Consider the following 13,293-nt stretch of genomic DNA (forward strand, 5'->3'; position numbering starts at 1 on the left):
TGAAAAAATAACAAAAAAGAAATAAGAGCTTCTTGTCGTTGAAAATCTCCAAATGCTTAAATTTTATTTATTTATTTTAACAACTTACTATATTTTTGAAACATGTTTCTGATAAGAAATTGTGAAATAATAAGGTTCAACCGTTTGGACCATCAGACTCTATCAACATCTCCTACGTTGCTATAGCGAGCGGCTACCGTCACTCATGGACGTCAGCAATGCCAGAGGCACAGCCGACCCGCGGCCCACCGTAATGTCTCAGGGTGGGGGCAGCCCTGCAGCCATGCTGTGATGGCTATACACTTCGGTAGCCGCACAACACCGAGTGAGCGCTAAAGAAAAATGTAATATCCACAGAACTTGAGTCTTTCCCCGACTTAGCCGCACGTACCTTTTGCTTTGTGGGAAAATTGTCGCGTATCCTCGTTTGATACAGAGTTATAACAGTGCATAAAACGAATTAAGCTTTATTACTGGATCAGAATCAGAGGGAGAGATGAGAGCACATGGTATACATGGTAAACTGGGTGACATTAGATCGTCTGTCTGTGTGTAAAAAAAAAAAGGTGCGTGTACTTATGTACGCGCGTAAGAAGTTATACTTTATTTTTATTAAATTTATTTCCTTTTTTTCAAATATTATATAATTAATAATAAATATTTAACGTTAATAATTTAATAATATTTAGTATGAATTATATGAAATAATAATTTTGTCATTTATATTACTAAAAAATTAACGCTAATAACACTTTTTTTACGAGTGTACATGCGCGAAAGTTCACCTGCGGCTATATTCAGACTCGCCAAGTTACGTCGGTCGTATTGTAATGAGCGATTTAGTGGGCAACTTCATTCTGTAAATTTTGTGTCACGGTGCGCGCGCATCGTAAAATTTCACTCTCATCAATTTTTTATAACGCGCCTAAAGAAGTATAACTTAAAAAAAATCTCTGATAGTAGTTGCTGCCTAAAAAGCCCTCTCAAACACAAGAGTGCATCCCTAAATTCTCTGTTCTCTGTGAATTACACTTTCTTGGTAGCTTTATTACATTTCTATTGGAAGTTCGTGAATAGCAATTAACCAGCCTCTCTATACGTATTGACGAGGGCTTTATGATCTGACACTTAACTAATGACAGTCCAGAACCCTACTTACTCTGCTAACCTCATACTAGAGGTAACTTAATCTTACATTTAAACTTAAGCTTACTGGTAACCTACTCTTTAAGGTAATTTAATCACACCCATTACGACACCTTACTCGACCTAGCACTCCAATTATAACACAGCCTTTAATTCAGAACACAACTCAGGGAATGCTTTTGATATCGGCAATTGCAATCCATTTTGTCTGCATGAATCTAAGGAGACGATTGATCCTCTACTGAATAAAGATCAAGTCACTACTTTCCGTTGGATTCATCAATCTAGAACATTGCGTTATGTTATAGTCACTATATGCTCTATTTTGTTATACTCATTTCACGGTTTTTTTTATTTTTTTTATTGCTTAGATGGGTGGACGAGCTCACAACTCACCTGTCGTTAAGTGATTACTGGAGACCATAGACATCTACGACGTAAATGCGCCACCCACCTTGAGATATAAGTTCTAAGGTTTCAAGTATAGTCAAAAGAGGGACGTATTAACATTAAAATATCCTTTTCATTCAAAACAATAATGATTTAATTAAAATCGAAATTAACAGCCCTTCTTGCATTTATTTATTTTCCTCTTAATCCTGTCCGTGTATGCTGTCACGACATTCGATAGCAGGGGCAAGGTGGAGGACTTCTCGTCATCCTTGACCCCGACTTCTGCACACAGGTCTGCTCTGGTCCTCTTCTCTACAGTATTGGCTTCCGAAGCCATGACAGCCGCAGTATATAAATACCCATTCCACTCTAAATACTCTAAGACTAGATGGTTGATCAATGAAACCTCTTCATTTGGGACGGGGGGTGAATTTTTCTGTGTACTGTTTTGTCTCTCTTGTAGAAGTTCAGTGACTTTTGCTCGTACCTGAGTCAAATCGAGAGGCTATTCAATTTCGACGAAAAAGTTAGTCTTATCGTTGGCCTAATGGTCTCTAACGTAAAAACTATTTATTACACAAAAAATGAGTTGGTGTTATAAGATCTTTTTGGATTTATTGTTTTACTAATTAATTTTACATAATATACATACCATATGTATATGGATATATATTATTTAAAATTTCTCATTAATATTTTTTATTTACTACAAATATATTATATTACTTTATAATGATAACAGCTATCTTGAGCACATAATTATCATACTAAAACAAACTTTATATCTAAGTAAGCTAAAAAACATAATTAATGAATGTCGTATCGATTCAAGAATACGTTCTTTGACAATATTGCAAGCTGCGTGTGACCATCATTAGTCTTATCTTCCTATCTTTTTCTTTTCAGAGTCGGTATGCTATTAACTTACAGCATCACCAAGCACTTGCCAAATTTAGCTGTGATATTTCACTGAGAGCTTAAAAGCTTATTACCACCCAAATGTTCGAGACAAACAGTTTATTTAATAGCTTTTACTGGCAACCGTTCTGCTCACTCAGGCATTTACAAAATAAATACTTTTTGTTAAAACGTAAATGCATTTAAATTTGTGTATAGTACTATTGGCCTCTTTAAATAGATGAAAAGAAACACAAGGGGTGTTAAGTGGCGCCCACCACATTCGCTTGAGACATGAGGTCGGCAGAAGTCGCCGTGACTGTGTGCATGATTGTAAAGAGGCACTTATGGTATCAACATCTATCAGTGCAAGAGGAGAAGTTTCGAGAAGTCTGCTTAGGTATTAAAATTAGCCTATTTAATATTTTAAATCTGTATTTATTTGTTATGTGTTTACAGGATGCATCACAATGCCGCAGCCTACCTGGAACGTGATTTCTAAGGCGAATTCGAATGTTTTACTGTTTTTCAGCATAAATACACAGGGCAGTGGCACCTGCCCATGTGAGCACACAATGTGCACTACCACGTGTCCAAAAATATGTTAAAACTCACGGAACGTAATCTTAAATGATATCAACTTAATCAAATATCCATTGAATAGCGACAGTGGCGAGAACTTACTTCATATCAGGTTTCTTACTGGAATAAAACTCTGAAAACTTGACTTTGAAGTCGTCGTAGCCTAAGGGTCGTGCGGTGCACGCGTGTTGAGCGATACACCGGTGTTCGAATCCCAGGCGGGTACAATTTTTTATAATGAAATACGTACTCAACAAATGTTCACGATTGACTTCCACGGTGAAGGAATAACATCGTGTAATAAAAATCAAAACCCGTAAAATTATAATTTGCATAATTACTGATGGTAGGACCTCTTGTGAGTCCGCGCGGCTAGGTACCACCGCCGTGAAGCAGTGGTGCGTTTCGGTTTAAAGGGTAGGGCAGCCGTTGTAACTATACTTGAGACCTTAGAAATTATATTTCAAGGTGGGTGGCGCATTTACGTCGTCGATGTCTATGGGCTCCAGTAACCACTTAACACTAGGTGGGCTGTGAGCTCGTCCACCCATCTAGCAATAAAAAATAATGATAATTAATTAACAGCTTAAAATAAAACTTTCATGTTTCACGTTTAAGGTTCATACCCAGTCTTGAAAGCTCTTCAATAAGAGCCACTTATGATATTGGTTCGGCCAAGGATGCATTAACATGTGGTTATTAAGGCAGTCGATGTACTAAAAACAACCTTACTGTTCACATCTTAAAAACAATTTCCTTATTTCTTAAACTTAAACATATGATGTCGCGACTCTGTCTTACTACATATTATAATATAATGAATAATAAATGAACCTCGGCTGACAGTTTATTCAAGTATCCATCCCTTTTCAATAGTTCTTTTATCACAATCAACATCTCCTTCTCAGAAAACGATTTATTCTCATTCATTTTGAAATAATATGTTTCAGTACAATTTACTTGGACCAAAATTTATATAATGTCAAATGCTAATGACATTGCCATCTAGTCTATGATTTTGACAATCGCCAAGCAAGATATGAGGTACAAGTATAAATTCCTAGAGACCTTTTTGTAGTTTTGCTATTAATATTAATAAATTTAAAAAACACGTTGACACAGCTGATGTTTTTGCTATCGATAGGTAGAAAACTTAGTTACTTAATAGTTAGTCAATCCATTTGATTTGCGCACTGCCTTCCTAACAAGTCCCCTGGTGTTGGTTAGTGGGCATCGGCAATGCTTGAGTAGAAGTGAGCGAGCGTGCTCATGCCACGGATTCTGGGCTCTATTCCCAATCAATGTCAGCGCCATTATTAAACATACTCCATGTTCCGGATTTGGGCGACCTTTTTATTATCTCATACTACTGTTTCTAGTTCTCGTTATATAATAGCTAACCATATTTTAGGAGGAGTGCTAGTTTTATCTTTGGTGTTTTACTAACTCTAATCTTAATTTTTTATTATTTATTTTAATTTCTTTCCTTCAAAATATTTATAAAATATAAAACACTAGCGGACCCGGCGAACTTTGTTTCGCCTAGAAGTCGAATGTCAAATCATCGTCAATAGTCACAAAACCGACCAAGAGAGAGTTGGAGAGTTCTGAACAAAATTTCGTCAATCAAGTACATATAATTGTCAAGAGTGCTGCTACCTAGAGACATCGTTTTATTTTTCCTGTAAAGTTTACGTAAACGTCTATCATGTCAAATTATTTCAGATAGTTGACCCGGCGAACTTCGTACCGCCTTAACCTAACTTTGATACACTACTTTATTTTGTATAGCTGACCTATCTTATGTACGAGTACCTATTCAATTTGAACTGGAATCTATAATATCCTCCATATAAAAATGAATCCTTATTTCCCTGGTCTCGCCATACCTGAGGACTTTACTAATTTTTATTAAATAAAAAAACAACATATATATTTTCATAATAGTGTTTATTCCATAGGGTTCAATTTCACTCATATTTTTACAAATCGCTATTGAACAACTTTACATTTTGAAGTAAAAAATGAGCTCAACCCACGCGCGCTCTAGAGAGCAACTAATAGCCTCTATACCCTTCACCTGCTTCTCTCTATTCTAATGCTTTTTGATAAACTATATTTTTAGTTTTATGTTCTGGCGCGTAAATAAATAATGTTGATGGTTTTCCGACACGGGAACAGGCGACATATAATTGGCCATGTGAAAGGACACACAATATTCATTAGTCCAATAGCAACAATTTGCTCTGAACTGTAATCAATTGCCACATTATAACTGAATGCAGCTCTGTGGGGATTAAAAACAACATTTCTATGTTGATTTCGATTCCTTTGAAGTTCATTTCGCGCTTCGCGTTGCTCATCAGTTTGATTTGCTCTTATATTTCTTTGACTTGCCGTATTTCGAGTTCTGCGGCCTAAGTTTGTACGTCTGGTTGGTGGCATTGTTAAAAACAAAAATCCAACTGAAATTAAAAAGATCTCATAATATATTTTCTATATAACCATATAAAATTGTAATATTGTGTAGTCACCAAAAGTTACCAAAAATCGATATGAAGTGAAGTGAACTTACCGTGACTAACAAACACTTATTAGCAAACAAAAAACTTCTTAGTCTTTAAAACAAAACGAACTTTATTAAATACATAATAAAATTATTATTAACGCGGTTATGGATGTGTTGTCACAGATTACCACAGATTATTTTGTTTTAAATTGAATGACGTTGACATTTGTTAGCGCGGTTATCGATGTGGTGTCACAGATTACCACAGATTATTTTGTTTTAAATTGAATGACGTTGACATTTGTTAGCGCGGTTATCGATGTGGTGTCACAGATTACCACAGATTATTTTGTTTTAAATTGAATGACGTTGACATTCGATACGCGAGTTTTTTAAAATATGCAAAATTAAATGTATATTTTTCAATCTTTCTGAGAGATTTTCTTAATATTTGTTTCCGTAAGAACCTTGTGCAGAGTATTAGAAAACTACAAAAAAAAAATTAAGCCAAATCGGTCAAGCCGTTTTCATGTTATGTCGTGACAACGGAAAACGGGTTTCATTTTTATATATATAGATATTATTTTAAGGTAGACATCGATTGACCTCATATTGATGAAGAATTGAAATTTAGTTTCCTGAGTAGAATCGTTCATAACAAACTGAAGCTCGCGAGGCGTGCTTCGGGCGGATAGTCTGGCAGCCAGAGACATAACTCAATAATTTTGGAAGCTCTTACCTATTTAAAACGTAATTATACCGTGTTACTAAGGTTTGTTTACTTTGAAATATGTGGTCGAATGTTTCTATGGCAGAAATATCAATAATGATAAAGTTAGACTATATTTTATACTAGCTGACCCGGCAGACTTCGTTGTGCCTAATCGATAAATAAAAGACCTAAACTTTCGAATAATATAAACTTCAAACAAACAAAGGGAATCCATCCGACAGAGGACACATCAAAGGAAAAACAAAATTGTTATTTTTATTTAATTCCGAGCATTTTCATGTTTATTTACCTTTAAACCTTCTCTAGACTTCCACAAATAAATATTTCAAGACCAAAATTAGCCAAATCGGTCCAGCCGTTCTCGAGTTTTTGCGAGACTAACGAACAGCAATTCATTTAAATATATCGATTTTAAATTTTAGAAATTAATACAACAACTGGCCTTTGAAGCACTCTTATGTACTCGTTCTACCTAGTAGATCAGACGTTCTGTTGTTTGCGACTGTATCCGACCTCAGAATAGCAATAATGAAATGCGGGGGGACAATTCTAAATCACTGGAGGATGCCTTGCTCAGAGCGGTTCTTAATATCAAGACATTTGCTTCATTTTAACCTTATCCTCTGCAGGGTTTTATTCGTTTTCCATTTAGTTCTTTATTACGTAATCTCTGCATTCGCACATTTCACTCGCATATCCTCTTCCACACAGCCCAACAAATTTTGTAGTATGATTATAGAGATATATGAACTGTCCATACGAGATTGACCTCACATATACAGCAGCAGCAGATATGTAGTCGTCGTGGCCTAAAGGATAAGACGTCCGGTGCATTCGTATGTAGCGATGCACCGGTGTTCGAATCCCGCAGGCGGGTACCAATTTTTCTAATGAAATACATACTCAACAAATGTTCACGATTGACTTCCACGGTGAAGGAATAACATCGTGTAATAAAAATCAAAACCCGCAAAATTATAATTTGCGTAATCACTGGTGGTAGGACCTCTTGGGAGTCCGCACGGGTAGGTACCACCACCCCGCCTATTTCCGCCGTGAAGCAGTAATGCGTTTCGGTTCGAAGGGTGGGGTAGCCGTCGTAACTATACTGAGACCTTAGAACTTATATCTCGAGGTGGGTGGCGCATTTACGTTGTAGATGTCTATGGGCTCCAGTAACCACTTAACATCAGGTGGCTGTGAACTCGTCCATCCATCTAAGCAATAAAAAAAATAAAAAAAGCAGTCGAAACAATGTGATCACATAAATAAAATCGAGTGAAAAACGTTAATGGACTCTACATTTTTAGTTTACATAAGTCACATGATAACCGCGCACGAGTACCCAAAGTGGGGATTATGTTCGCAATGTACATTTGTTATCGAGATGGTTTGGTTTAAAATTTACTTCATACAAGCAACAGCACAGTAACTAGGCAAGGACACAGATAATGCCCGGTCTTTTGACAATATTATTAGTATTAATTATCAAAATTGGAGATGATTTTTCTTCTTATAACTTTTTTTAATTTTTAATTTTGAATTTTGACTTTTAGGTTAGCTCTGGTATTTCGAAAAAAGTATATTACCAATTGTTCTCGCTCCTAATTTGAATGAACTGCCTTTAGTTTCGTGTGAAAGTCGGGTGAGAGAATAGGGTTTGAACCTTTTGATTTTAGCATTAGCATTGGAAACGGTGCGAATTTCGGTTTTCTCTCCTATTACATAATACGTCCGTTAGCTTAGATCAGTGATCCTGATGCGTGTATAGGGTCAGTGTTCGACTCCCGTCAATATCTATCAGACTGAGAAACTCTCCGATTGGAGTGGTTGAATCTGGTATCAATATGTACAACGTTTCAATAGTCTCTACCACTGTTAATCATGATAGAGTTTAAGGCAAGAATACTGTAGATGAATGAACCTATGTAATACATATTCTGCTAATCAATTTCATAAATTGAACAACTGTAAGATCTTTTGGAATTAATCGAGTGTGATAAGAAGATAAGTAAGAAGAAGAAGATAAGTCGTTGGGTGTGAAACGTTTCGTTTTAACTTTAAGCATTTGTTTTAATAAATCTGCTCAAGCTAAAGTAATCGTATATGCGTGAAGCTAACATGTACACGTTCTCAGTGTTAACGTAAATAACGCTATTTGTTACTTGGTATTGCCTCTGTAGACATATTGTAACCGGTGACAAATGGAACTGGTTACTGGAGGTACATTGAAGTCGGTACACAGACGCGAGATCAATACCACAGTAGTGACTAGTGATACTGAACACGCCTTACTTGAATATCTTGGTATTATGGTTAGAAACAATACGATAACATAAAATATTTTGGTATTCGAATTTTTTTAGGACGTGCATAATTAAACACAGTTTAGCCGGTAAAAACTATTTATCTTGTAATTTATATGAACACTATACATTGACAGCGTAACTAGGGACTAACTCAAGACTGATTAGTTCACATAGACAATCATAGATACGTTGCTCATTTTTTTTTTTTTTGCTTAGATGTGTGGACGAGCTCACAGCCCACCTGGTGTTAAGTGGTTACTGGAGCCCATAGACATCTACAACGTAAATGCGCCACCCACCTTGAGATATAAGTTGTAAGGTCTCAGTATAGTTACAGTACTCACAGTACTTTGCTTAATTAACAAAAATAAATATACATACATATTTTTACTATTTTCAAAGGCATAATGAAACACAAGAAAAGCGCAGCTGATGCACGGAGTCATTGACTTTAGCGCGGAGTGTGTGCTCTCCAGCTGTGCTCCAGTGGTGCTAAGTAATGTCACGGAAAAAGTAAATCTACCATAAAACTTACTTAGTACTGCTTCATTCATAATTGTTAACTAGTATTGCTGACAAAATGCTCAACAGGCCCGCATGAGTCTACTGTAACTGTTTAGTTTAGTTTCGTTTTGAAAGGTTGTATAATATCTACCTTGCTGCATCTAATGTTATAAGCAATTGGCGTCTCTTTTAATCTCTTGGATGTTTAAGATAAAAAAAATACAGAAAAACATGTAACCAACTCGGTACTATATGGTGATTAGATTGTGGAGACAAGCAATAACACTAGTCAAACTGCTATCTATCCACTATTCAAAATGGCCCCAACGACGACCTTACAGCTTGGACAGAAGCCTAAAAAGCTGTAGCTTACAAACATTATATGAAATAAAACTTATTCTAACCTATTTGAAGGCGTGACCGTTGTTAAGATTAATTTTGAATCAGGACTCGTCAGACTTTTGAATCATTTAACGTAAGCGAAGATCTTTCACCGAGTGGGCGACATAGGTAAGATCTACGATCCGGTTGTTCAGAACTTATACAGAAGTTCAAACTTATGTTGAAAATTTCGTAAGCGAGATTCAGGCAACTGTCAAATAGTTTTGTGTTGTTTAGTGTAATTTTGTGATGTGTTCTAGCTACCCGATACAAAAGGTTGTGTGTGTGAAATGAGAATATATTTTAAATCAATTAGTTCACGAGTTCATGACCCACCTGATGCTAAACAGACCCCATAAATACCACGACGTGATTGCGGTCAATTATATATATATTTTTAATTACCTACGTATACAGATCAGCTACTCCATGCTGAGTAGTCGTCACATTGCTCGTGGAAGTCACTAATCCTAAGTACAGCTACCAATCCTGAGCCGCCTCCTTGAAACGGCAGGTTGAGCTCTCAGTTATGTTGCATAGCGACTGTCCGACCTTTCAAACCAGAACACAAATTGCATTGAGACAACGTTAAGCAGGATCTCACAATCTCTTACGAGATCTCGACCTCTCGAAAATCTTTACGACAATATTTCAACAATTAAATAAATTCTGTAGTTCAGCAGGGATTAGTCTTCAGTTGTGTCAGTTTCGTTGGGTAACTGTGCATTTTCCCAGTCGGACGTCGACCGTCGTCAGGTGCGGACGCGTCTCTAGTAACTGCGGAGAGTGTGCGCGTGTGTTGTGATTCTGTGTTTTGTGTACTTCTAGGAATATTCACATCGAGGTTTGTATTGTTTAATTTGACTTATAAAATTAATATTGGAGTCTACTATGACCATTTTGGATCGGTGTATTTTAGAGTGATTTTAATTTTTTTTTATGTTTAATATCGTAAATTTCTTTAGGAATAATAATGTTTTCCAAAAATAAGTTTGAGAATTATATTTAGTTGCACGAAGAAATATTCCGAAAACATAGTTAGTTCAAACTTTGAACAGCTTGCCAAGTTTTAAATAAATTCACAACTTAATTATAACTTTAAATCATGTTCTTTCATCAGGGGATTGTATGAATGAGAGATTTCGATAGTAATTTTAGTCTTAATTATATTACACGGACAAAGAGTTGAGTATTGCAATTTGTTGATGTTTTTAAGATCCTAATCCGGATTAAACCAGATTAAATAATTAATATAATTTACTTTTTTTAATAATAATAATAAAGACAAACCGAAACTTAGTATAAGTTCAATGTGTACATAGTATGTGTACGACATTGAATAGATGCAACCGGGACATTGAATAATGCTACGGATTAAGAGAGCTACGAACGTCTACGCTGCTACGTCTACGCCGCTACGAACATACCTACAGACTAACATAAATTTTGACCAACAAAAATACGGTATTTTCTAAAACGAAGAATTATTACTTTTAGAATGAAATAATAAAAAAACCGATTGCCTATGAAAAAATATTGCTTTTACGGTACGTCAGCTGTTACAGATAATAATATGTAATATGAATAATACTGATTAAACATAATAATATTGTTAGGGTCATAGCCGTGACAGTAATCATAAATTTTGTATATGCGTGTTTGCGATAAGTATTTAGATAAACTAGTATTTAGATGTTTTTTTAGACAAATCCAGTTCTCGAATCATGACTTAGTGAAAAACGATAAGTTTCATTAATTAACGAAATTCTATTTTTAGAAATCTATGTAACAACTAGGTCGTTGTAAGTAGGTAGTTAGATAGGTATGTAGGTAACTAGGTAGTTAAATATTACACATTATAGGTGTAATGTGTAATATTTATTATATTTATAATATATATGGTATTGTGAATAGGCCTCTTCCCGCTTACTCCACCCTTTCCTATTCTTGGCTTTGTTTCTCCATTCTTTTCCTGTTGTTGCTATTATTTCGTCGATCCATCTGCTCCTTGGGGGGCCTCTTCGTCTTTTACCCATTGGTCCAAGTGGCTCGAGTGGGGGTCCAATAGCATAAGTTTTATATTTGTAATTTTTATTTGATAACGGATTTTTTTTAAATAAAATGGACTTATTATTATTATTGTATTGCAGACTGTTGTAAAGTCGTTTACTGGTGTTTGTAGTATTCTAATTAAGTCTCGTGACAACAGTACTCAATATCAATACTCGACCAGTTAAAAACGAATACTTTTGTTATAGGCGTGTTAGCAGACTAATATACCTGTATATACCTATAACAGACCTGATGGTTAGTGGTCATCGTCCCTCATGAACATCACTAATACCAGAAGCACAGCCAAGCCGTTGCCTACTGCTAAAGTTCTATACTGTTTATATTATACTGTGTTCTTATTCCAAGGACGTACTTAGTAAAAAAACACTCTGATCGATTTACTTGAGAGCATTTACATATCTGTTATTGCTCAGAAAGAAACGTACAGAGGAAAACTTTCATTTCTTATTCAAATAACAGTACTTTATTACAATATATTGGTATTCTTATCGTAAACGATTGAAGTCCTTCATGTTGTAATGGGAAACGACGCCTATGAAGCAACAACAGACATTACATTACTTTTGAAAATTAACAAAAACAACTAACTAAATTTTGTAATAAAAATAATTGGTTTTTCAAATCTTGGGCATCCAACAATGATTGTGAAAAGTCATTTGAAATATAAATAAATTTATACGATTACTTAATAGTTTGATTTAACCGTCATGACTAATTACATGTATAGCGAAGCAGTCTGCTTTTTAGTTTGAAGAGTCTTCTGAGAACTTGAGCGTTACGTCTCGCAGTTGTCGACACGTGTACAGGTACGTGTACAGGCACACGTGTATGGGCACGTGTGTATAGTATTTGTAAAATACGTTCCTCACCCCTAGAAAAACGTAATATTAGGAATAAACTTGAAGTTAAATTTGTATCTGTTTGATGTTTTAATTATGTGTTGATCGTGGTCCCAAGCTGATATTATCGAATTAAATAGCTTACGGGTTCGATACAGACTTACGGAAAGTTTCGAAGTAAAACACGGACTTTTAGTTAATTAAAGTAAATGACTTTTTTAAACCTAATTTGATATGAGTTAACCCAGTCCAGTTGCATAGACATCAAAATGAATAGTCAACTAGAGATTACAAACAGAACCATCAAGCGATTCGAAATTCAAATTTGAAGAAAAACTTTCTGGTGTCCCTGTCTATAAACTCTAAAGTATTGAAAGGCTCCAAAGTTGCAGATTGAATAAAATAAAACGGAAATTAGCCTCACAACCAATATTAAAAACAGACATAGCACAACAGAACAAAACCATTTCATTTTATAACTCTGAAAAGCAAAATTAAATTACCTTTGCTCCCGGATTATGTTTTTTATTAACTTGTTACGTAAAACCGCGTATGTAAATGAACGTTCGAAGGAGAATACAAAACAGGCGGTTTTCTTTTGATTTGTTAAAATACTCAAAAAATATAAAATTTTCCTCATAAGATATTAAAGCAATCCTTCCAAAATTTCCTTATCAGATAAGGAAATAATTTCAAAATATTCTAAGTATTCTTAACTTTATAGTGATTTAAAAAAATGGAGATGTTTTTTTACTTTATATAAGAAAAAAATACAAAAGACTAAAAATGTGTCTCGTCGGTGTAGATATTAAAGACTTTCACAACTGTACTGTACTGTAAGTAGAATCGAAACTCAATGTCATCACCATGTGAACATAGCAGCATGCTGTTGCCCATCTGCACAGGATCACAGTTCAATCCATGATT

At 35.2% G+C, this 13,293-nt stretch overlaps 2 protein-coding genes across 2 annotated transcripts in view; one reads left to right on the forward strand and one right to left on the reverse strand.

The window, feature by feature from the left end:
• Positions 1-1,705: 1,705 nt before the first annotated feature.
• On the reverse strand, positions 1,706-3,948 carry LOC114253164 (centrosomal protein 20). The gene is made up of 2 exons (XM_028187925.2): positions 3,853-3,948; positions 1,706-2,026 (listed from the first exon to the last, which is right to left on the reverse strand). Exons 1-2 carry the CDS (start codon positions 3,946-3,948, stop codon positions 1,706-1,708), a joined length of 417 nt encoding a protein of 138 aa, XP_028043726.2.
• Positions 3,949-10,235: 6,287 nt separating this feature from the next.
• LOC114253304 (acid sphingomyelinase-like phosphodiesterase 3b) overlaps positions 10,236-13,293 on the forward strand; it is a 41,600-nt gene continuing 38,542 nt past the window's right edge. The window contains exon 1 of the mRNA XM_028188134.2: positions 10,236-10,298. The gene's annotated coding sequence lies outside the window, so the exon portion shown is untranslated. The remainder of the gene's footprint in view (positions 10,299-13,293) is intronic.

The sequence above is a fragment of the Bombyx mandarina genome, chromosome 09, assembly GCF_030267445.1.
Source record: "Bombyx mandarina strain Sakado chromosome 09, ASM3026744v2".
Classification (NCBI taxonomy): domain Eukaryota; kingdom Metazoa; phylum Arthropoda; class Insecta; order Lepidoptera; family Bombycidae; genus Bombyx; species Bombyx mandarina.